Raw genomic sequence first — 25,354 nt, 5'->3', positions numbered from 1 at the left:
ACTAAGCATGACAACACCAATCCTGTGCTTAAAGTAATGTCTAGTTCGACTTTCAGGTTCTGCATTGTTCTGTGCTTATTTTCTTTCTAACAGGATTGACAAATGCTGAACTATCTCCTCAAAAAATCCTGAAAATTGCTTTGGACAACTGCCTTCCTGTAGTTTCATGCCACCATGGACTATTTCCTGGTATGTCTTCGCCTTCTTTGTGCTCATGCCGGCATCTGGTGGGCCACTGTGCGAAACAGGATGCTGGACTAGATAGGCCTTGGGCCTGATCCAGCAGGGCTGTTCTTATGTTCTTATGTTAGAAGTATGGCATTGGTTCAAATGGCTGATTCCCATGTACAATGTACACTGATAGGAAATGGAAATAGTATTTGAAAGGAAATTGCTGTAGAAATAGCATGAAACAAAACTTTATGAAATAAAGCAGGGATTCGAACCGGCAACCTTCTGCTTGTTAGTCAAGCATTTCCCTGCTGCATCACTTAAGGTGACGCAATCCCATATAGAACAGGCAAAACCCCCATTTTAACATAGTTTGATCCTTAAAAAAGACTCTTTGGCTAAAAACTGTGGGCTACTGCTCCACATCTTGATATGAAAGTAAATGGAATATATTTAAAAGTTTATTTCTGTTTACACAAACTATGAAGAGAACTCTAGTTGTGATCAGGGAGTCAGACTCAAGTGTGTGACTAAAATCAGAATCTCTGGAGGCCAAAGTTCACAGTTCACCACAGTCAACAGTTCAACATAAATCCACAGTGACACAAGACAATAAGGCACATGCTCCCTGCCAGGGCGGAGAGCACAGTGGGGGTGAGTGGGGGAGGCAGGGTTTCACCAACCTCCCCCCCCCCGACAATCTTCTGCTGCATCTTCGGCATGTTGCTGCGCTCCCAGACAGCCCACACTGCTCCATGCAGCATGGATCGGTGGAGGCTGAGACTCATTCTCTCAGCCTTCCCCCTATCCCACAATGCACTGCACGGCAAGTGCGGTGCATTGGGGGATAACCCTGTGCAATGAGTGCTCTAGGTGCCCATCTCTGTGTCTGCTCAGGTTGCAAGCAGCCCAAGCACACACACAATCCCAGTTCTGGGGTTAAGGGTGCACTCATGCTCTTAACCTCTGCTAAAGGCCGGGGTAAAAAGCAGAGTCAGGCGGGCGGGCAGCACTGGGATTTACGCACTAGGACTTGGCTGCCCTAGCCTGGGTTAGGCAGGCTGCGCATGTGAATACCCTTATTAAGTAAGGAGGTGGGACTGAAACGACCTGGAATTTTCTGTCCATGAATACAAGGATTCTTGACTCAGAACAGCAGTCCCAAATCAACCTTTGAATAGCCTTTAGCACTGACTCCTGGAGCTTTAGTAGCTGCTCACATGGAATGTTCCTCATTGTAAATGTATTTGTTTCATAATTCTCTCCCATGGCAACATTCCAAGAGAGAAAGTACTCCACAAAGCCTCATTCTACATGGGCAGATACTTAAGAGTTAGCAGGCACTATGTGAATTATTACTGTGGCCTGGGGTTCAGGTGCTTAGTGTTTTTGTTTCTGAGTAATCTTATTAGAAAAGAAATGGGTTGAGGATTCAACTAAATAGTATATGTTTTTCAATGGAGTTAACATCACACTCAGAACTTTAAATTTCCAAATGATTTCTTATTCTACCTGTTCTAAAAAATTTAGTCTAGCTGACAAAAAAATGACAGTCTGGATGCAGTGCTGAGGGAACTGGTTCCTTTAGCTATGCCATGTCATTTTCCTTATGTGGCATTTTGTTTGGAAAAAGTTGCCAAATGTAAGTATAAACCCTCCTGAGCTTAGTTAATCCTTTTAAAAAATTCCATTCATTTACTTGACTGTTCACACTGAATCTGATCCAAAGATATTTGTGTGCAGCAGTGGTATTTGGGAATGATGGTGTATACACAACTTGTACAGATGGCACTGTTGGAATTGACAGTGGCCTAACCTATTTGGGAAGGTGTGTGTGTCGGGGGGTAGGATTTGGTCGCTTAGGTGATTCGTGCTGACAGTACTGTTACCTGTTGAGGAATGAAGGAAAAGGGATTCATTCCTCAACTCCCCTCCGCCACAGGTGATTGGCACTGATGGAACTGAAGAGTGGTTACTCCTTGTGTGAGGTCTTTGATGTCTAGTAAGGTGTTCTTTCCAGCTGAAGCTCTTTCCACACTGCAAGCATATATACAGTATTTCCTGTGTGTTCTTTGATGTTTTCTATGAGCTGATTTCTCACAACAGCTGCTATCTAAGAACACATTCTTCAAATAACAGAGCAGTGAGAAAAAATTCAATAACCGTGTCCTATTAATAGGTATATATATTGATAGTCTCTAATGATAACAGTCATGTCCTGACATTTTGCCTCAAAGTTTCACCTAATGGAATGAGTTATAGCTAAAGCACATCTATATATCTCTATATATACCTGTCGCTAATCCCATGTGTGGCAGCTCTCATGAGAGTTTGTGAGTGAGCTGCCAGGAAAAAAGTGAACGGGCAGGGTCATGGCCAGCTGGCCAGCCTTGAGAAAGTGGTGCTGGGGAAAGCAGTGACTGGGGAGGTGGGAAAGCAGTAGTGGTGGTGAGAGAGGGGAAAATGGGAAGGCGGGGAGAGGCAGTGAAACAGTGGCTGAAATGGGCCAAGAACGAGGGGGGCTGAGAAGTGGGGGGGAGAGCCAAGAGGGATGGAGCGGGCTGAGAATGAGCAGGGGAAGGAGGGAGGAGAACTAGAGGCACAGATGGTCTGTGCCTGGGCTATTATATACTGAATGTGGTTATGACTGGCATCTTAGGATCTATATATGGGCCCTATCCAGATATTATATATGAATACTATATATACGAACATTGTACGAACACTTGTACAGTGAATGTTGAATGTAATACGGATCCGGGTACATAATACAGATACTGAGTACAGATATGATCACAGGTACAGTTATTCACACCTTATGTTAAACACAGGTACAGCAGTACACTTCTTATCAGTACACTTAAATAATAAGTTTATTATTATTATGCTTTGTATTTTATTTTGTATTTTATTTTCTATTGAAACACATTAAGGCTCTCCACATGAGCAGTGTGGAGAGCCTAACATGGTTCTTCAGGGAGAGCGGGCTTGACCCAGTCCACCCACCCACATGATTACCGGCTCCATCACGGAGCTGGTTGGGGCAGCGGGGTTTGGGGGCCTCCCAGCCCCCAGAAATCCCAGAATGTCCCATGCAAGTGCGCAGGGCATTCTGGGAAGCCCTCTGATGCTGGGAGGCTTGTTGTAGCCTCCCAGTCAGGGGGCTACTCATGAGTCAGTGTGGTGCAGAGCTGCGCTGCGGCAACACATGACCAGGAAATTGAGGTTAGTGGAGCGCATGCTCCACTAACCTCATTTAAGGTGGTGGTGGTGGGAGATTAAGCTGGCTTGCCACCGGGAGCCACACAGCTCCCACCAGTTCACATGTGCAGTGGAAACCAGATTAGGCTCCCTTAGCCCGATTTCCACTGCGCGTGAGCCAAACTTGATCCTGTGATCCAAAGCCAAATTTCAGTTATCTGTGTAGGTTATAGAAGCTATGGTGCATATGAATGGGAACTGCCAAATAAGCTTTTAGTGCATAATCTTATCGATCTTTTTATATTTGATACTTTCTGCAACATGATGTTATTTTTTCTGTTTTCAGAACTAACCCAGAGACCTGCAGATGAGTTGCCTCCTCCCCCAAAAATAGACAAATACAAACTGGCAAGATTTTTAACAGAAAAGGCTATCAGGGTACATGTGACAAGCAACAGGGGTTTTTTTGCGCGTGTTTTTAAAATAACATTACTTACTATTGTTTATTATTGCCTGCTCACCATTTGCCCTTAATATAGCATTAAATCAATAAGCATGCTTAGAGTAATATGATATAATTGATTCTGAAATATGAAAATTTAAAAAGTGTCCAGTAAACAAAACAATAAACAAAATTCTGTACCCTTGAACTGGAACAAAATCACATATTCAAAACCACACACAGAACCCATTTGCGAGTGCAGAACTACTCTTTGCTTATTTTCCCAGTTCCATGTTATTTTGCTATTTTCCCATTTTCTCTGTTTAAAGCTGAAGACATAATAGTTTCCTTCAGGGAGTTGAAAGAGCAACTGCAGTTTAAAGTGTGTTCACATAGTTCACTTTCTGGAAACCAGGAGGCCTTTCTCATGATCGAGTGAGAGGGCGGCCAGTGGGGAAGGCAGCAGAAACTCGCCTTCCCTGCAGACGATCCATGCGGAGTTGCTGGGTGCATGAATGTGCCACAGGCAGCGCAGAGGTGCGGGGGTAGGGACGTGAGTGCACAGTGCATTGTGGGGATCGCACAGTGATGGGTGGGCACCCGTCAGTGCTTCAGCACCAGCTGAATGCAGCCGGTGCTGACACACGGTCAATTAAATGGGGTTGAGGGAGCACTCACTCCCTTAACCTCATTGAACAGCCCAGCTTCTTCAGGAGAGCAGCCTCAAAGTTTTGAAGTTTTGCCCAAAGCCTGTAAAACCTGTTGGACTGGAGGTGACAGTGGGAGAAAGAAAATATGCGTGTGTACATTACAGGAATCGATGTCAGTGTTAGATTGCAATTCAATTCAATTCCAATTTTCTTCAGATCTGTCTCCAGCCTCAGACTAAACTTCAGCAAGTTGGCATTATTTAATGATGAAGCAGAGCTAAATCAGATTGACCCAGAGAGTTTGAAGTCCCCATTCTTTGCAGCCCCATTTTAATGTTTATCTAAAGATTATGGTCTCTCAGTAGTGAGCAGAGGCCTCTCCTTTGCCACTATTGCACTCCCTCTAGTGGCCTCAGAGTGGATTACAGGGAGAGTAGAGGCCTTAGACCAGGGATTCTCAACGTTGGGTCCCCAGATGTTATTGGACTTCAACTCCCATAATCCCCAACCAAAGGCCACTAGGGCTAGAGATTATGGAAGTTGAAGTCCAATAACATCTCGGGACCCAACGTTGAGAATCCCTGCCTTAGAACTTATTTCCCTGTCTTCCATAATCCATCTGTATGCAGTAGCCTCTGTGGTGCTCTACTGAGGTCTTAGAATTTATTCCTCTCTGAATGACTCTGCCCTTCAAGTAGCTCACTCCCCTAATCTTCAGCCTCCTTGTGACTAAAGAGAGCCAGGAAATCCTTGTATTGCCACTGGGGAAAAGCAATTCTATCTCATGAGAGTTCCTCCTCTTATGAGATGCCTAGTCTTGGGAGTTCTTGTGGGAATGACACTATCATCTTGTTAACAGAGACATCAGGCTCTCTGCCTTCTCCTGGGGATTTCCCTAATAGCTCTGCTATCACCTGGCTGCCTGTTCATGAGGGAGGTTGTGGATCCATGTGGTCCCGGAACATGGCCTAAGGGCACATGAGTCAGCCACTTTGCTGAAGCTAAGCAGGTCTTGGTGTGGTCAGTGCCTAGATGGGAGACCCATGTATGCTACTTTTGGAGACCAAGGGTCTAACTTGGTATAAGGCAACTTCATATGTTCCTATGTGGGTTGTTGCTCAGCTGGTGGGTTCCCTCCCTCTCAGGAGCCCTAAGACGATTGTCACCTCTTGTTCAATTATAGCTATGCCCCTGCTCAGAGGCCTGTCTGCAGCCCGTGTCTTTTTATTATTCAGTTTGTTTGTTTGTTTGTTTATTTATTTATATATATTTATATACCACCCTTCCAAAGTGGCTCAGGGCGGTTCACAACAAGGTAAAAACAATTAAAACCAGTGAACAGTTAAAATCAAAACTATAAAAACAGAATAAAACCAATTAAACAATTCAACAGCTAAAAAACCTTGGAGATCCAGGGCAAACATTTCAAACAATTTTAAAACAATTTTTCAATCATTTAAAACCTTGGAAGGCCAGGCCAAACCTTGGAAGGCCAGGTTTTAAGGGCTCTCCTGAAGGACAGTAATGATCTTGAATTACAGATTTCTGCCGAGAGTGCATTCTACAGCCCGAGAGCAGCTACAGAGAAGGCCCGCCTCTGAGTCTCCACCAGATGAACCAGTGGTAATTGGAGACGGACCTCCTCAGATGACCTTAACGTGCGGTGGGGATCATACAGAAGAAGGCGCTCTCTAAAATAACTCAGACCTAAGCCATTCAGGGCTTTAAAGGTAATAACCAGCACTTTGTATTTGGCCCGGAAACATATTGGCAACCAGTATAACTGTTTCAAAACAGGCATAATTTGGTCTCTCCGGGTTGCTCCAGAGACCAATCTGGCTCCCGCATTCTGAACTAACTGAAGTTTCCGGACTACGTACAAAGGCAGCCCCACACAGAGCGCATTGCAATAGTCGAGCCGGGAGGTTACCAGCTGATGCACCACTGTTTTGATGTCATCCTCTTCAAGGAATGGATGCAGCTGTCGAATCAGCTGAAACTGATAGAAAGCACTCCCTGAGATACCAAGGTGAGGCCTGTGTCCAGGAGAACTCCCAAGCTGCGCACCTGGATAGGACTCTTTCTGCTCTTCTCAGCTCTGCATTACTCACCAGAAGTAGGGATGGCATAGTGGAGAGGTTCTCGACTTCCAAACATGTGATGAGTCCAATACGTCTGGGCATCATCTGTATCATGGCTACTGGAAGCTGTTATTGCACCCAGTTGCCACAATACAGAAAAGCTAAAGCACAACAAGTTTTTCTTGTTGGTTACAGGAAGCAAAAGTTGGTGAAGATATGGAGATATTTCCTTTTTAAAATAACTGACATTGGGAACATCTCAGTTGTATGGGCAGTTCTGCTCAATGGATTTAAATGAATTGCCACAATCTAGCACAGTAATAAGCATGATTAAGCCTATTCATTTCAATGGGGTTGAATGTGCTTAACTCTGTGTTGGATACAGACACAAGCTCTATGAAATTTAAAAAAAAAATTCTGAAAAGAGTGTGATATAAATGCTACACAAATAGCATTCCCCCCACCTTTTCTTTCAAAAGCCATGATTGGAACTGGAAAGTGTTTGCAAACAAATTGGTTGTGCTAGGATACAAAATACTAGAACCTGTTAATTGAGAACCAAATTAGACATGATGCAGGACAGCCATGATGATAATCTCCCCCCCCCCCCAGTTTTTTAAAAAATAGTAATTAGCAGTCCCATATGGCTACTTTGAAGATCAGGCAAAAAGATGCTGGGGGCGGGGAGTATGATCTCAGCTTGCCATTTTCCTGATCTAAATAACATCCCCTCCATCTGATGGCTCTTTAGAAAGGAATGTAAGTCAGTGCTGCACAACTTCAGTCCTCACCTGTTTTGGACTACAACTCCATTCATCCCCAGCCACAGTGACCAGTAGTCAGGTATGATCTGTAGGAGGGCCAAAGTTATGCAGCCCTGACATATAGGCCATTATCAGATGATAATTATTCTGATGACTTGGTTCCAGAGATCCATGGTTTGTTGAAACAGGAATGTGAAGAACTGCTGACCCACTGTGCTCCTCCTCCCCTTTCTTCCTCAGCTTGGGTACAGAGCTGTGACAGAGGAGTCCTGGCTTGTTGAATCACAGCTCTGTGTGTCATCTGAACCCAGGAGTTCTGGTTTAACTGTGGTTTACAAAACAGGATATTAAACCACGTTATTCAGACATCGCATGAAACCAGAGTTACAGGTTCCACTTCCACTCCCCTGCCCCACGCACTAACCTATCAGACATAATTCAGACATAAAAACGGGCCTCCTCTCTGCAGGCTGCGAGATTGCAGAGGGGAGGGGGATCTGGCTGCCAGGCTTCCTCCTTTGATTGATGGACAGCTGTGGCAGCCAATTAGGACACAGATAGGGAGGAGCTTCCTTCCCTCAACTCCGGTTCCAGGGAAGGCTGCCTCTAGTTCTGCATTCAGACATAACATTGGTAGCCACAAACCAGAGGCCCAAGCAGCGAACCTCATTTCAAACTGAGGGTTCAAATTGGAGTTTGGTAACTGAAACCTCAGTTTGAGTTAGGGTCCAAACTGCAATTTCATGCATTCAGACATGCAGGTAAACCAAGCCTGGCAACCTGTAACTCTGGTTTTGTGCAATGTCTGAACATAGCCCAAGAATTGTTCTTGTTTCCATACTCTGTTTTATAAACCACAGTTAGATCATAGCTCCCAAGCACACACACAGAACTGTGGTTTAACAAGCCAAGATTCTTCTGCATGCAAAGTGAGATTGAAGGGGGAGGGGAGAGGAGGTAGTAAGGCTTGGCTCACAGTCCCAATTATCTGGACTGGGCTATTGGCATCAATCATATTAGCTTTGTAAAACATCTCTGGGAAGAGCATTAGCTTAGATTAATTGGAATTAATTAATGGGAAATTGTTGTGGGGAGAAAGGGTTAACCCTCCCTCTCCTAGAACCACTTCAACCTTCTCAAAGCAACTGTGGCCACATGTGGTAGTTATCTAATTCCTAACAGTGAAATTCTGGGATACCCTGATCATAGATCTCCTGCATTATGTCTAGTTTGATCCTTGAATGCATTTGTTTTGTGATTTTAGGAAAAGAGAATTTTTACCATCTGTGGACCTTACCCAATAATCCGTGCAGCTTTAAGGAAGAGAGGATGGGTGGAAAGAAAACAAGTCCAGAAATTTGATCCGCAGGAACATAAGGATGAAGGGAATGAAACAGAACATGAGAGTGTTGGCAAAACTGGTAGAAGTACCTGAACTGTTGCTCTTTTAAATATCTTTACTTACTTTTAAGCTACATAGAAGTTAGCTCAAAATCCTTACATATAAAATAAGCTTGTTGCCACTTCCATATTCTGATATTAGGAAAAGAAGTGAGTGTGGTTATGTTGATAATCTTTCATGGTCACATTTGACCAATGGAAAAGTATGAGAACAACTCTTTGAAACCTATATGAAATTCATGTACTTTACAGGCTTATTCTTATTTATTTAACGTATTTTTATTTAACGTATTTTTATACCGCCCAAAACTTATGTCTCTGGGTGGTTTACAACAAAATAAAAACAGAAAGTAAAACATTAGTTAAAACAAAAACAAAAAGTTTAAAACATTACAACAATTCTATCCCTCTTTAGTTGAAAACTGGCTGTCAATAACCAACCTGATATGCAATGCCATGTCGCATTGCCCATCAGCCAGCCCTACTGCACACGTGACAGGTAGCCTGGCAGTGTGGCACAAGCGAGCAGGTGCACAACTACTAAAATTGTGTGTCCGCAGTTGCACAGTGCTACTTCCATGTTTCCCATGGAAGTGCAAAACTGTGGTTGCACAGCTTAAGTAGTCACACAATGGACACTTGCACAACACTGCTGGGGCTCGCTGTACTTACTCTCTCTCTCTCTCTCTCTCTCTCTCTCTCATATTTGCAATGGCTGGATCAATATGAACCAAATTTGGTACAGTTGTAGGGACACATAGGGACACCTCAACAGCATAGATTGTGATGATGTTATCCACCCAATTCAATATGGCAGACATTTAAATATTTGAGGTGCAAGTGGACTAACTTGTGAACCGCCTAACTGATTTGAACCAAATATGGTACAGTTGTAGTGAGTGACACATAGGGACTAGGAATGTGCACGGAACCCTAACCTTTATCGGCCTCTGAACCGGTTCGAATGGTGGCCACTTCTGCCAGTTCGATGGGGGGGCTGCTTTAAGAGTGGGGGAGGGTGCACTTATCCCTCCATCTACTCTTCCCCCACCAGCACTCCTTTTTTCTAAAGTCCACTGAGGCAGGAGCGTACCTCCCTGCCGTCCCGTTGCCCCCATTTACTGGACACAACTGGAAGTATCCGTGCACCTGCACACACTGGGCATGGCCGCATGCACGTCATGCCTTCACGTGCATGCCATGCATACATGCACGCACAACACGCACGCACTCATGCCCGGCGTGAACAGGCACATCGATACTTCTGGTTATATCCGGTAAATGGGGGCAACGGGGTGGCAGAGAGGTACGCTGCCACCCCAATGGACTTTAGAAAAAAGGAGTGCCAGTGGGGGAGGAACGGAGGGAGGGGAAAGTGCACCCTCCCCTGCTCTTAAAGAAGCCCCTCTTGCCATCGAACCACCCCTGTCTGGTTCCGTGCACATCCCTAATAGGCACGGAATCCCTGGTTCCATGCACATCCCTATGTAACCTCAATTACATAGTTTGTGGTGATGTCATCCACCCCAATTCAAGACGATAGACACGTGAACATTTGAGGCACATTTGGGGTAACTTGTGAACTGCCTAACGAATTTGAACCAAATTTGCTACAGGTGTAGAGACATGTAGGGACTGCTCATGGGCATAGTTTGTAATGTCATCCACCCTGATTAAAGATGGTGGACACGTGAACATTTGAGGTGCAAGTGGGAACCAATTTGGACCAAATTTGGTACAATTATAGGGACACATAGGGACACTTCAGACACATAGTTTGTGTTGATGTTATCTACCCCAATTCAAGGTGGCAGATGCATGAGCATTTGAGGAACAAGTGGGCTAACTTGTGAACTGCCTAACTGAATTGGACCAAATTTAGTCCAGTTGTAGGGATGGTTGTGGTCCTATCAGTTCTTATTAGAATAACTTGTTTAAAAAGTATATTGGGGCTCAGTTCTCCTTAGAAGTTAACACCGTTCAAATTGGAAACTCTGCACAGCATTCCTCCAGTGGCTGTTGCTGGTGTCTCCCGTGTGTTTCTTCTTAGCCTGTGAACCGTTTGGGGACAGGGAACCACCTTATTATTATTAATTATTATTATTTTGTTGTTGGTTTCTATGTAAACTGCTTTGAGAATGTTTTCATCAAAAAGCATTATGTAAATAGTAGTGCCAGCAGTAATCCCAGAGTTGTAGGGATTCATGGTAATTATCTAGGACTGAGAGAAAGACAGTCTGCACATGCAAATATTATAGGACTGAATTCTGATACTGAGTGCAGATTCTGGTGCTGAGGTCTGGTGAAACTGAGTTCAAATTAAGGATTGCTTCCCTGGCATCACTGATGCTTCTGGCCAAACTTTTACTTTGTATACATGCAAGGTTTGTATCTGATATTTGGCTGCTAACGCCATCTGAGATGGGGATTTTAAATCTATATCTAAATCAATATCTAAATCAATATCTAAATCAATATCTATATCTATATCTATATCTATATCTATATCTATATCTATCTGCATCCACACAGGCAGCCCTGCTCTGTGCAGCTCCATGAACTCTAACTAACTGTATACATTTGAGTAAGCAAGCAAATCAACACGAGCTAGTTCTTCCAGTGTTGTTAATCATAGTAGTGTTTTTCATTTTCATCTCTGTCGTCTGTTTCAAAGCAATATTCTTCTTCTTCTTTTGTTACTTTGCATGCCTTTCCTGAAGAAAACAAAACTGCCTTGCGTGATGAGGAAGGTCAGTCTAACAATTCAAGTGACATCCATGACCTAATGGTAAGATTCCAGAGGTAATGATTGCTTTTATTTAGTGTTATCGGATAACCTTTGTAAATGTAGGGGGTTGTATGTCTCCACAGTTTAGTAGCTCTTGTGGATATCCTGTCAGTGCTTAAATGATAGAGGCTCTGAAGAGGGCATTGCCCCCTTCCTTTTGGTAGCCCCCGTTAGCTGCTGTTTCAGGGAGGCCATAAGGGAAGGGCTATGATTTGGATACAATTGGTATAAGTCAGCGTGCGGCACTTGTGGATTTCATTAAAGGACCCCTGCCTCCTCCCACTATAATTTGAGTACTGGCATAGATTCCTCTGATGGTCTGTGGCCAGGCAGGAAGAGAATAACTCTTCCTGTCTGTGTGTTACAACTGTTGTATACCAAGTCAGACCACTGCTTCATCCAGCCCAGTGCCGTCTACTCTGACTGCAAGGTGCAATCCAATGGGTAGATCGTTCATCTCTTTCACCTTTTGAATTAAAGGACTTCAGGTCTATGTTTAGTGAAGTACTTCCCAAATATGTAATAGATGAAGCAGACTTCCCCCCTCTGAAAATTAGGATGTGTAAAATTAAAAATTAATACACCCTCTATAGAATTCTGAACCTGCCTTTCTGGGAAATTCCTACTGATTCTCAAACCATGTTTAAGTCTAGGCATTAGTTCTGGTCACCCAGTCTTGAATTTCACACACTGGAGTGATTCACACAATTGTGCACAGGGGAGAGAGCACAGGGGGAGGGCTGCTTTCACCTTACCTTCCCCCCAGATGACCAAGCAGGTCCTCTTTGGTGCACCGCCCAAGTGTCCACACAGGCAGCCCTGCTCTGTGCAGCTCCATGAAGCACGGAGCAGGGCGGAGGGATCTGGGGCTGGAATGTTGTTCTGGTTTCCCCCTCAGATGGCCACTCTGTGTGCCCATCTCTGTGACTCATTGGGCTGCACGCAGTCCGAGGAGTCAAACAATACCTGGCAGCCTTGTTACGGGTGCAAAAGCACCCTTATTTATTTTTTATTTTATTTTATTTTTGCATTTTTATACCGCCTTTCGTTAAAATATAGCCCCAAGGCGGTTTACAAAAGTTAAAAACATACAATAAAAACACAATAAAAACAACATGCAAGAGTATAAAAACATATAAAAACAGGCATAAAACAATACAAGAAATAAAAACACCCAGAAGCAGCAGTAAAAACGATTATGTAAAAGCCTGGGTAAAAAGCCAAGTCTTTACAAGCTTTCTAAAAGCCATGATGGAGTCCGAGGAGCGAATGACCACTGGGAGAGCATTCCAGAGTCTGGGGGCAGCAACAGAGAAGGCCCTGTCCCGAGTGCACGACAGCCGGGCCTCTCTCATTGTCGGCACTCGGAGCAGGGCCCCCTCAGATGTCCTCGTCAAGTGGGCAGCAACCCTTGGGAGCAGGCGGTCCCTCAAATACCCTGGGCCCAAACCGTTTAGGGCTTTAAAGGTCAAAACCAGCACCTTGAATTGGACCCGGAAACGAACCGGTAGCCAGTGCAGCTCTTTCAAAATGGAGGTGATATGTTCCCAACGGGCAGCTCTGGATAACACCCTCGCTGCCGCGTTTTGCACTAGCTGCAGTTTCTGGATATTCTTCAAGGGCAGCCCCACGTAGAGTGCGTTACAGTAATCCAGCCGCGACGTGACTAAGGCGTGGGTAACTGTGGCCAGATCTGCCTTCTCGAGAAAGGGACGCAGCTGGCGCACCAGCCGAAGCCGTGCAAAGGCACCCCTGGCCACCGCCTCCACCTGAGCTTCCAAGAGCAGAGCCGGGTCCAGTAGTACCCCCAAGCTGCGTACTTGTTCCTTCAAGGGGAGTGCAACCCCATCCAGAACTGGTAAAATCTCCACATCCCGATTGGCTCTCCTACTGACCAACAGCACCTCCGTCTTATCCGGATTCAATTTCAGTTTGTTAGCCCACATCCAACCCATCATGGCCTCCAGTCCCCGGTTCAGGACATCCACCGCCTCCCTAGGATCAGATGACAAGGAGAGATAGAGCTGAGTGTCATCCGCATATTGCTGACAACTCAGTCCAAATCCCCAGATGACCTCTCCCAGCGGCTTCATGTAGATGTTAAACAGCATGGGGGACAAGACCGAACCCTGCGGGACCCCACAGGCCAACGGCCACGGGGCCGAGCAGTAGTCCCCCAGCACCACCTTCTGGACCCTCCCCTCAAGAAAGGACCGGAACCACTGCAACGCAGTGCCTCCGATTCCCATACTCGAGAGGCGGCCCAGAAGGATACCATGGTCGATGGTATCGAACGCCGCCGAGAGGTCCAGCAGAACCAACAGGGACGCACTCCCCCTGTCTAGTTCCCGGCGTAGGTCATCCACTAGAGTGACCAAGGCAGTCTCAGTCCCATACCCGGGGCAGAAGCCAGATTGAAAAGGGTCCAGATAATCCGTATCATCCAAGACCCTCTGCAGCTGGGACGCCACCACACGCTCCATCACCTTGCCCAAAAAGGGCAGGTTAGACACAGGTCTATAGTTGTCCAGGCTGGAGGGATCAAGGGAGGGCTTTTTTAATAGAGGTCTTACCACCGCCTCCTTAAGGCACGATGGCATCCTGCCCTCCCTTAATGAAGCATTAACCATCACCTCCAGCCATCTGCCTGTCCCCTCCCTGGCAGCTTTTATTAGCCATGAAGGGCAAGGGTCAAGAGCGCACGAAGTCGCCCGCACACTGCCCAGGATCTTGTCCACATCCTCAGGCCGCACCAACCGAAAAGAATCCAACACAACGGGACCAGATGGTACCAAAGGGACGTCTGCCGGAACTGCCAAAACTCTGGAGTCCAGGTCAGCACGGATGCAAGTGACTTTATCTGCAAAGTGACAGGCAAACCGATCACAAAGAGCTGTAGATGGCTCCTCCCCCATTGTCCGGGGGGATGTGTGGAGCAATGTTTTCACCACACGAAACAGCTCTGTTTGCCTGCACTGAGCAGACGCAATGGAGGCGGAGAAAAAATGTTTCTTCTTCCGCCCCCACCGCCACGGCATAGTCCCTAAAATGGGTTCTAGCCCGTGTTCGATCGGATTCGTGACGACTCTTCCTCCAGCGTCGCTCCAGCCGTCGTCCGAGTTGCTTCATCGCCCTAAGCTCTGAGGAAAACCAAGGAGCGGAATGGGCTCCACCAAGCCGGAGAGGGCGCTTGGGGGCAACCGTGTCAACAGCCCGGGCCATCTCTCCATTCCAGAGATCAACCAAGGCGTCGACAGGGTCACCAGCTCTGGACACTGGAAACTCCCCAAGGGCCGTCTGGAATCCAAGCGGATCCATAAGCCTCCGGGGGCGGACCATCTTAATCGGCCCACCACCCCTGCAGAGGGCAGACGGAGCAGTCAAACTAAACCCCACCAGGTGATGATCTGTCCATGACAAGGGAGTGGTCTCAAATTCCCCCACCTCCAGATCATTTATTTCCCGGTCGGCAAAAACCAGAACCAGAGTGTGTCCCGCCACGTGGGTAGGGCCGGATACCAATTGAGACAGGCCCATGGTTGCCATGGAGGCCATGAAATCCTGAGCCGCACCCACTAGGGGGGCCTCAGCGTGGACATTGAAATCCCCCAAAACAATAAGCCTGGAGGAACCCAAGGCCACCTCCGAGACCACCCCCGCCAGCTCAGGTAGGGAGACTGAAGTGCAGCGGGGTGGTCAGTACACCAACAGAATCCCCAGCCTATCTCGGAGGCCCACCCTCAAGGACAAACACTCGAAATTCTGAGATTGCCTGACCGGGCACCTGGAAACGGGGAGGGTCTCTCGAAAGATGACTGCAACGCCTCCTCCCCGACCCTCGAGGCGGGGCTGCTGCACGATCTGGAAACCTGGAGGACAAAGCTGAGAGAGACCGACCCCGCCCAGCGCATCCAACCAGGTCTCCGTCACACATAACAGGTCAGCACGCTCATCCACAATCAGATCGTCGATGAGAGATGTTTTTGCGTTAACTGACCTGGCATTCAGCAGCAGCACCCTTAACCTTGGCTAACATCTACTTCTCTCTTTCATCTGCTTCATCAGGAAATGGCGTTCATTCCCTAAATACCTGCCTACAGGCAGTAATGGGCTGGATGAGGGATAACAAATTGAAGCTGAATCCAAGCAAGACGGAGGTGCTCATTATAGGGGCTCAGAATCTGAGGGATGAGTTAGACCTCCCTGTGCTGGATGGGGTTACACTCCCCTGGAAGGAGCAGGTACGCAGCTTGGGGGTACTCCTGGATCCAGGCCTCACTCTGGTATCTCAGGTGGAGGCTGTGGCAAGGAGTGCTTTTTATCAGCTTAGGCAGCTGTGTCCATTCCTAGAGGAGGATGACCTCAGAACAGTGGTGCACCAGCTGGTAACCTCCAGGCTTGACTACTGTAATGCACTCTACGTGGGGCTGCCTTTGTACGTAGTTAGAAAACTTCAGTTAGTTCAAAATGCAGCAGCAAGGCTGGTCTCCGGGGCAACCCGGAGAGACCATATTATGCCTGTTTTGAAACAGCTGCACTGGACAGCTTAGGTCCAGGTTACCTTAGAGAGTACCTTCTTCGGTCTGATCCCCACCGCACACTAAGATCATCTGAGGAGGTCCGGCTCTAGTTGCCACCAGCTCGTCTGGTGGCGACCCAGAGGCGGGCCTTTTCTGTAGCCGCTCCTGGACTGTGGAATGCGCTCCCTGCAGACATCTGTAATTTGAATTCTTTATTGGAATTTAGGAGAGCCCTAAAGACCTACATGTTCGGCCTGGCCTTCCAGTGTTCTTAAATTGTTTTAAAGGGTCTTTGATGTTTGTGAACCGCGCTGAGCTATTTTGTAAGGGCGGTCTAAAAATTGAATGAATGAATGAATGCATGAATGAATAAATAAATAAAAGCCAGGTTCTTTAAGGGGTTTAGGCAGGTAGAGAATGGAGGGATCTGCGAGGATCCTGTCACTTCTCACAATCAGCCTAGGGCAGCCCAGGCAGGGTTAGGCTGGTTGTGAGAACAGCCTCACTGCCTCGACAACCATATACATTTAATTTAATGTATACCTTGTCTTTCTGCACAAAAATCTGCTCAAGGCAGCTTATACGCAAATAAAATTAGGTAAAGGTAAAGTGTGCCGTCGAGTCGATGTCGAAACCTGGCGACCACAGAGCCCTGTGGTTGTTTTTGGTAGAATACAGGAGGGGTTTACCATTGCCTCCTTCCTCACAGTATGAGATGATACCTTTCAGCATCTTCTTATATCACTGCTGCCCTATATAGGTGTTTCTCATAGTCTGGGAAACATACCAGTGGGGATTTGAACCGGCAACCTCTGGCTTGCTAGTTAAGTCAGTTCTCCACTGTGCCAAGTTACAAAACCTTAATAAAATTGACAGGAGAGAGAGAGAGAGAGAGAGAGAGAGAGAGAGAGAGAGAGAGAGAATTCCGGCAAGCCCATTTAAAAATAACTAGAGAGTTCATCTAGACCAGGGATTCTCAACTTTGGGTCCCCAGATGTTTTTGGACTTCAACTCCCATAATCCCCAACCCAAGGTCACTGGGGCTGGGGGTTATGGGAGTTGAAGTCCAATAACATCTGGGGACCCAACATTGAGAATCCCTGATCTAGACAATATAGTTTTCACTGCCCCTTCTGAATCCGGGCACATTGCAACTGTTCAGTGACTGCTCAGTTGTGTGAAATAGGCCCACGCAGACCAGCTGTTTTGGTCAGGATGCTCTTTTCATGCGAATGCCTTACTTTTCAAGCTTGTGCTGAGTAGCCACAACCACCACTAACTGTCAACTTGGTCTTTAGTTACTGTGCATATAGGATGTTCTCAGGAAGTGCCATGATGGGTTTTGTTCTGGTTGTATAGCAGAAAATAGGCAGCTAAATGGGTATCAGGGGAACAGGGTAATAGGTTCCAGGTGGAATCATAATACAGTGTTCTTTGGGCCAGTCTAGGTTGGTAAGAAATGAAGAAACTACCTTTTACTGGACTATTAAAAAGGATGCAGTTGATTACTATAATCTCCACATTGATCAGATGCTGAACCATTATGCAAGAACTGGCTCCTTTACAACGAAAGTAAGTACTATGAACAGTAGGGAGGATGATCTATTACAGACAGTGCCTTCAGCCTAGTGGACTAGGCTCTCTTAAGCCAAGCTGCTTGGGAGCCAGAGTGTTCCCTCACTGTCCATGCTGTTAAAATGCTCCACCAAACAGCATGGCTGGGGAGAATCCAGCCCACTAGAACAATGAAACCTAGCAAGCACCTCCTACCTTACAATTAGAGATTACCCCAAAGGTCTCTGCATCATTACAGAGGTCCTCATCTTCGAATGGAATGGAGCCTGCCAGCTAATAAGCCATCCTTTATATACAGCTTTGGCCTGGTCAGCATTATTTCCTGAGCTCAATAAGTGGTGCTGGCTGGACCAAAAGCAGTATGTGATGACACAGAGACCTTTGGGGTAATTTCCCAAAGGGAGGGGACAGTTAACAAGAGGCGCCGCATGCATCTAACAAAAGTAAGAAGAAGCACCTTATGCATCTAACTTGGTGTGAGGAAGGGTTGGAGAAGCTTGGGTGAAATCAGGAGGAGGCTGACAGTTGATATATTGGGACCACAATGTCCTTGTCTTAATCTGTGCTCTACACATGCACAGATTTTAAATTAGATTTTTTTTATGTTTTTAACTTAATATTTTTATTGTGGTTTTATTATATGTTTTTTAATTTTTGTAAACTGCCTTGTGATTGTTTTTAATGAAAGGCAGTATATAAATTCAACAATAAAATAAATAAATAAATAAATAAATACATGCACAGGTGGAACTATGCATGGTGTTTTTTTAAATAGGATGAGGTTCTCACTGTTTCATGTTCAACTAGTAAAAATGTCAATGAGCTGTAAGCAGTACAAGGAGTCAAAGTTAAATGTTCCTTCAGTTATGACCTTATTGGTTCCCTAATCATTCACAGGGCTGAACTTGACTTAATGTTGTTGGCAACATATGACAAAATGGGGTGGATTTTTGGAATTCTCAAAGAAAACAGTGTGACGAATAGATATGTAAATTTCAAATCTTGCTAGAAGACTATTTTTCTTGTATAGACAATCTTACTTGGCTCCCTCCAGAATATTTTACAACCAAGAAAGCCTATTAAAAATGTGTGAGGTCCGCCAAGTCCCAGGCACAGGAAAATATCTGGAGGAGATTAATCTTGGCCACTCACAACAAGGATAGTGGTGCCTTTTGACACATTATTTCAGGTTCTACCTACCCTAGAGTGCTTTCTGCAGTTCCTGCTCATGCTTGGGTAGCCCTCTAGTTAAGGGTCTAAAGTAAAGGAAAGTGCCTGGTTCTGATCTCATCTTCCCGGAGGTAGTATTAGATAACCTTGATTGGTGGGCTCATGTCCTAGCCAGTTTGTTTACCTCAATTAATAATACAGGTGTCATTCCCTCCATCTGGAGTGAGGCCATTGTGGTCCCAATATATAAACACAGGATGAGTTGCTCTTGAACAGCCACTACCTGCTTGACACTAGGCTTGCCAAGAAACAGAAAAATAAAAACAATGGGTCCAGACTTGTTTTTCTTAAAACTCTAGGCCACAATAGCAAGAAGAGGGAAAAGATGTTGGCATTAGAAACTTTTACTTTTCAGAAATACGAGGTTATGGGGGAAAGCTGATATTTTAAAAACTGGAATGTTTAAAGTGCAAAAAAAAAAATCAAGGGATTAAATATAATTGAAGAAAAGTATATTAAAGAAAAAGGAACAGAATACATAGGACAGATACTTGTTAATAAAAATTAAACTAAGATGATCTATTTTAATTGCTGGGCAGCTCAGATAATACTCTGAGTGAAGATATACCATTGTACTGATGACTGTCCACATAATGATGTTCTGGTCCTTTAAACTACAGTTCCTCTGTGGGAGATCAACGTGAGAATGTAAGCCACTCTGAGCTCCTTGGAAGGAGAGTAAGATACATGGTAATAAATAAAAGATGTTCCCTGGATGATGAGTAGCTTAGGAACAATCTTTACAGACCGCATGTGTGGGCATGTGGGTGGGGAGTTAAGCTTTCCTGGTGTTCTTCCTGTTCATTGATGTGTATGCATATGTTAAAACACCAAACCAAAGTTATATCTATCTTTTATTTAAAGATTGGACTTTGTTTGCACATGAGGAATTTGCCATGGTACGTGTCAGCAAACCCAAACACTTTCTTCCCTCGATGTTATGGCATTTGCATGGATGATGAGAAATATGATTTTATTGGTGAGTTGTTTTGAAATGTTTCCATTTCAGTCTTGGGTGTCTCACATAGTTAGAGCTTTGAAAGAAGCAGGAACATTTTAATATGTTTACTATTCAGCATGTCAATAACTATTTTGTTGTCTGAAGGCCAAATTCTTTGTCAGTAGGCTAACTATGAACACACTTTGAACTTTCAGGCATGAACTTGACTTCAATCATGAACTTGAATTCGTGATCCTAGAAGTACTTCTAACCTGATTTTGTTGACCCACAAATTATGGGGTAAACCACTTTTGACCATGAAAGTAGTATCAAAAGCAGTCTGTGATACAACATGGCCTATACAACAATGGACTATTGCTCATAGGGAAAAAGTTTAAAAATGTCACTGGATGTGTATGATAGCTTTAGCACTGAGGTGGCTCATTAAATCATAGCCCACATTTGTACACACCTGCATACTTGAGTATAGCTGAGACAAAATAATACTTAGTGTTTGTATGTGCTTAGGAGTATTCAAGGTCAGGAGCGTAGGAATAAGGGAGTGTGAGGGGGCAAATATCCCTGGGCTGCTGGTGACCAGGGGACACCAGCTGCTCACCCCACCCTCCCACGTTGTATTACACTACACGCCATGAAACTAGCTGGGTGACTCTGGGCCAGTCACGCATCTCTCAGCCTAACCTACTTCACAGGGTTGTTGTGAAAGAGAAACTCAAGTATGTAGTACACTGCTCTGGGCTCCTTGGAGGAAGAGCGGGAAATAAATGTAAAAATAATAATAATGATAATGATTACTAGAACACATAACAACTGCTGGTGGCTGGTGAGCTGCCTCCCTTTGATGGCTGCAACATGGTCTAATGACATCACTGTGCCAGTGCGATGACATCATTAGACCATGTTGTGGCCAAAAAACGGAGGCAGGATGGACAACCAGATGAAGCAGCGAGCAGCGGAAGGCAGTGGTGAGGGCGTAATTTTGCTCTGGGACTACCCTCACTTCATTTATTTATTAATTAAAAGGGCAAATGCTTGGTGAAACAGGTGGGTCTTAAGAAGGGCCTTAAAAGCAGCCAGGGAGGGGGCTGAACGAATCTGGGAGGGGGGAAGAGTGTTCCAAAGAAGAGGGGCAGCCACAGAGAAGGCCCTCCTAGAGGCCCTCCTATGGGCTTAATGTTGCTATGCTGCTGTTCAAGGTGCCACATGTACATTATGTCAGTAATCATCTGAAGTATTATCCTCGTACTGTAGATCATGGCTCAGGCTTCAAGACAGTAGCTCTTCTAAGGTTGCCTAGTGAGTTCATGTTTGAGGTAAGATTTGAACCAGGAATCTCCTGGCTCACAGCAGATATATCCCACAGTTTTCCATTTTAGAAGCAAAGTCGCTTTGGGAGTGAATAAATAGTATGCCAGCCAGAGTTTCTTAACCCTTCCGCTTCAGCTGTGTTTTTGCTCAAAATCCAGCCCCACAGTTGCTTTTTCTTCCATGGTGAGAAAAGTATTGGGACCTATATCATTTTCCCCCTTGGCAGAAAAGCAGCTTTGGGAAGGATTTTCTAGCAGAAGTATGGTTTGAACAGAAAGGGCTAAGCAGCTCCTTTCCCTTCTGCTGCACTTCCTTTCCTGATAGCAGCCTCCTCTGGCTTCTTTTCATTGAAAGAAAAAATATTGGGATACAGGTACCTGTGTCTGCTGTTTAATGTCTGGTTTGACCCTCAGCCAATAGCCTGTGCAACACCATCTTCCAAGACATACTGTATTTACCTGAATAGAAGGTGACACTGAATGCAAGATGATGCTTTAAATGATAGAGGTTAAATACATGTTATACCTGTATTTACCCAAAAGAAAGAGGAATCTGAATCTAAGATGGGACCCCTATTCCCAATATTTAACAGGCAAGAACTAGGAAAAAAACTTTGTCTTAGATTTGGGTAAATATGGTATGTGGACAACAAATATAATGTCTGAAACAACTTTTAAACATACTATTATTGATTCCATTCTTAAAATCTATTCAAATCTGTATTCTCTTTAAAAATATTTCACCGCCTTAACCTTTAATTTGTGTGTTTAATGGGACATACTCTAAAATAATATTACACCTTTTATTTCAGAGGACTTCAGGAAAACAGCAGCATCCTGCATAATCAAATGGGTTGTCAATTTACATATTTCTGGTGATAATCATAATTGGCCATGTAAAGAGAATGCTGATAAACAAGGTGGGACACAGGCAAAAGGTATTGTTTAGCTCCACAGATATTACACCTCCCCCCAAAGTCTATGATGGGGGTGGTCAAAAGAGAAAAAGGGCAACAAATACAATTCTCAATAAACAAACTGAGGTGGGTTTTAAAAACAATTTAAATATATTTGTATGTTTCTGCTTCAAATTTAGAGCAAACTCACAGAAAATAGATTCCTCCCTCCCTTTGAGGGCACCTGAGTTGCAAATATCTGAAATGTCATGTTACTCAGCAGCAAAGTAATAATTATTGCTATAATGCCTGGTTCAAAGCTTGGGGCTGTTCACATGTTATAGGAACAATAGATAAGCATTTATATACTGCCATACTCATCCTGTGTTGGCTGCAAGGTCATCACTGCATTGTATGGGTGGAGGGGAGCAGTAATTTTCCCCAGCATAACTCTTATATGAACCTAGGAAGCTGCCTTATACTGAGTTAGACCATCGGTATAACCAGCCCAGTATTGTTTACTCTGACTGGCTTCAGTTCTCCAGGTCCTCAGGCAGAAGGCTCTCCCATCAGTTGTTACCAGATCCTTTTAGCCAGAGATGTCAGGGATTAAAACTGGGACTCATGCATGCATGTGATCTTCAACTGGGCTATGGCCCCTTCCCAAACAGAGGAATCTTGCCTAGAGAAAGCTTTCATCACAGAAAGAGTGCATATCACTGATAATTCCTTTGCATTGGATTTCATAGATTCAGATGAAAAAAAAGTCAAGGAGCTACCTGGGGAACTAGTAGAAATGGCTTGCAAAGTGTGTGAAATCTACCTTGGGCAAATTGAGCACGAGGACATTGACACAGAAATAGACAGTGATCCGGTACTTTCTGACAGGGAATGGAATCAGTTCATTGAACAGTACTACTCTCTTATTCAGTAAGTATTCATTTTTACATCTAAATGTGTTGACTGAAAATTCTGATGAAGTGCTGCCCATATCCTTTTTGTCTCACTAAGTTTATACGTCTTGCTTTTGGAAAATGAGTTTTATTCAGTATAAATATAGGACCAAAGACACACCTTGACTAAGCAGTCAGAAATGTGAAGCTGTGGAAGTATGGTGCAATAACAAATTACAACTAAAATGAAAAATTGTTATACATCTATTTGATAAAGATTTCAAAATTTAAAATGCTGTTTGATTTCATCTCTGGGACAAAATGGATATTTGTGATCTAATGATCACAAAAACTTCCTTTGGCCTCATATAAACAGAAATTTCTGGTCTGACAAATGATATTTCCCTATGTCAGGCTGCGCAATTTCAACCCTCGAGCTGTTTTTGGACCACAATACCAATCATCCCTAGCCAATGTTCAGGGATGATGGAATTTGTGGACCAGTAGCATCTGCAGGAGGGATGAAGGTGTGCAGTCCTGAACTATGTATTATAAATGTCTCTTTTTAAATATTAGGCAATGACCAGATTAAATTAGTCATGACTGAGTTCAGTTGAAATTAATAGGCCTAATATTAGTCATAACTGGCTTCTCTTATTGATTTCCATGGTGTTTAGTCATGACTAACTTAGTCTAGATCCTGTATCAGAAAACTGATTTTATTTATTTATTTATTTATTTATTTATTTATTTGTTTATTTATTTATTCTATACCGCCCTTCAAAAAATGGCTCAGGGTGGTTTACACAGAGAAATAATAAATAAATAAGATGGCTCCTTGTCCCCAAAGGGCTCAAAATCGAAAAAGAAACATAAGATAGACACCAGCAACTGGGGGTATAGGGCCAGTTACTCTCCCCCTGCTAAATAAACAGAATCACCATGTTAAAGGTGCCTCTTTGCCAAGTTAGCAGGGTTTATGGGGTTAGACATATAACCTGAGTTATATGTCTTAATAGCTTTAACTACATACAGTCCGTAATGGTTTCATTCTTTCTGTATGTATTTGGGTAAAAACAGAATTCTAATCTAGATTAATAGGGTTGTGTGAACTGGCTCAACCTTGAACTGGTTCACCATTAAACTGGTCTGAGTCGAGGGCTCGCCTTTATTTATTTTATTATTTATTATTAAAACATATATACCGCCCTTTCAAAAGTCTCATTAAAACCAATTAATAATTAAAAATTATAAAACAGCATAAAACAACAATTAACAATTAAAAACATCATACAACAACAATTAAATAATCAGAACAATTTAAAAACAAGTTTTAAAAAGCTGAGAAAGCTTGGTTGAAGAGATGTATTTTCAGAACTTTTTAAAAAATTGCCAGAAATGGAGAGGCTCATATCCCAGCAGGGAGCACATTCCACAGTCTCGGAGGAGCAGCAACTGAGAAGGCCCGTCTCTGTGTAGTCACCAAATGAGTTGGCGGCAACTGGAGACGGGCCTCCTCAGATGACCTCAATGGGCGGTGGGGCTCATAACGAAGAAGACGCTCTCTTAAATACCCAGGGCCTAAGCCGTTTAGGGCTTTATAAGTTACAACTAGCACTTTGTATTTTGCCCGGAAACCAATTGGCAGCCAGTGTAGCTCCATCAACAGAGGAGAAATGTGGTCTCTCCAAGATGACCCAGAGACCAACCTGGCTGCCGCATTCTGAACAAACTAAAGTTTCCAGACTACGTACAAAGGCAGCCCCATGTAGAGCGCATTACAGAAGTCCAGTCTGGAGGTTACCAACAAATGTACAACTGTTTTGAGGTCATTGATCTTGCGAAATGGGCGCAGCTGGCATATCAGCCGAAGCTGATAAAAAGCACCTCTGGCCACTGCCTCAACCTGAGAAACCAGGGAGAGGTATGGATCCAGAAGTACTCCCAGACTGTGAACCTGTTCCTTTTGGGGAAGTGTGACCCCATCTAGAACAGGTAGAGTCAAAATTGTCTCTAGACCCCTCACAATAAGTACCTCTGTCTTATCTGGATTCAGCTTCATTTATTCTCCCTCATCCAGCCCATTACTGCTTCCAGGCAGGCATTTAGGGAGGATATGCCAGCTCCTGAAGAAGTTGACATGGAGAAGTAGATCTGGGTGTCATCAGCATACTGGTGACACCCAGCTCCAAATCCCCTGATGATCTCTCCCAGCAGTTTCATGTAGATGTTAAGAAGCATTGGAGAAAGTATGGAGCCTTGAGGGACACCATACTTAAGCTCAGATTTTGAAGAGCAAGAATCTCCAATCGACACCATCTAGAATCTGTCCGGGAGGTAGGAGCGGAACCACCGTAAAACAGTGCCTCCCACCCCAAACCCCCTCAGACGTTCCAGAAGGATACTATGGTCAATAGTATCGAAAGCCGCCGAGAGATCCAAGAGGACCAACAGAGTCACACTTCCTCTGTCAA

At 44.5% G+C, this 25,354-nt stretch overlaps 1 protein-coding gene across 11 annotated transcripts in view; it reads left to right on the top strand.

Annotated features, from left to right (window-relative positions):
• The window catches only part of TTLL8 (tubulin tyrosine ligase like 8), a 60,983-nt gene that overhangs the window by 15,418 nt on the left and 20,211 nt on the right, over nucleotides 1-25,354 (top strand). For 7 of the 11 annotated variants that reach the window (XR_008308075.1, XR_008308077.1, XR_008308076.1 and 4 more), the window contains exons 3-10: nucleotides 94-189; nucleotides 3,719-3,810; nucleotides 8,574-8,736; nucleotides 11,431-11,512; nucleotides 17,467-17,590; nucleotides 19,688-19,802; nucleotides 21,904-22,029; nucleotides 22,737-22,917. Coding sequence is in view for 8 of the 11 variants with exons in the window: in XM_053253393.1 (XP_053109368.1) it covers nucleotides 94-189; nucleotides 3,719-3,810; nucleotides 8,574-8,736; nucleotides 11,431-11,512; nucleotides 17,467-17,590; nucleotides 19,688-19,802; nucleotides 21,904-22,029; nucleotides 22,737-22,917 (979 nt within the window). In the remaining 3 variants the exon portion in view is untranslated. Of the gene's footprint in view, nucleotides 1-93; nucleotides 190-3,718; nucleotides 3,811-8,573; nucleotides 8,737-11,430; nucleotides 11,513-17,461; nucleotides 17,591-19,687; nucleotides 19,803-21,903; nucleotides 22,030-22,736; nucleotides 22,918-25,354 lie in introns of all 11 variants that reach the window. The other 4 variants (XM_053253396.1, XM_053253394.1, XM_053253395.1 and 1 more) reach the window with 4 other exon arrangements.

This window comes from Hemicordylus capensis, chromosome 5 (genome assembly GCF_027244095.1).
Source record: "Hemicordylus capensis ecotype Gifberg chromosome 5, rHemCap1.1.pri, whole genome shotgun sequence".
Classification (NCBI taxonomy): Eukaryota; Metazoa; Chordata; class Lepidosauria; order Squamata; family Cordylidae; genus Hemicordylus; species Hemicordylus capensis.
The sequence above is the reverse complement of the archived record's forward strand: the minus strand, read 5'-3'. Positions and strand labels throughout refer to the sequence as shown.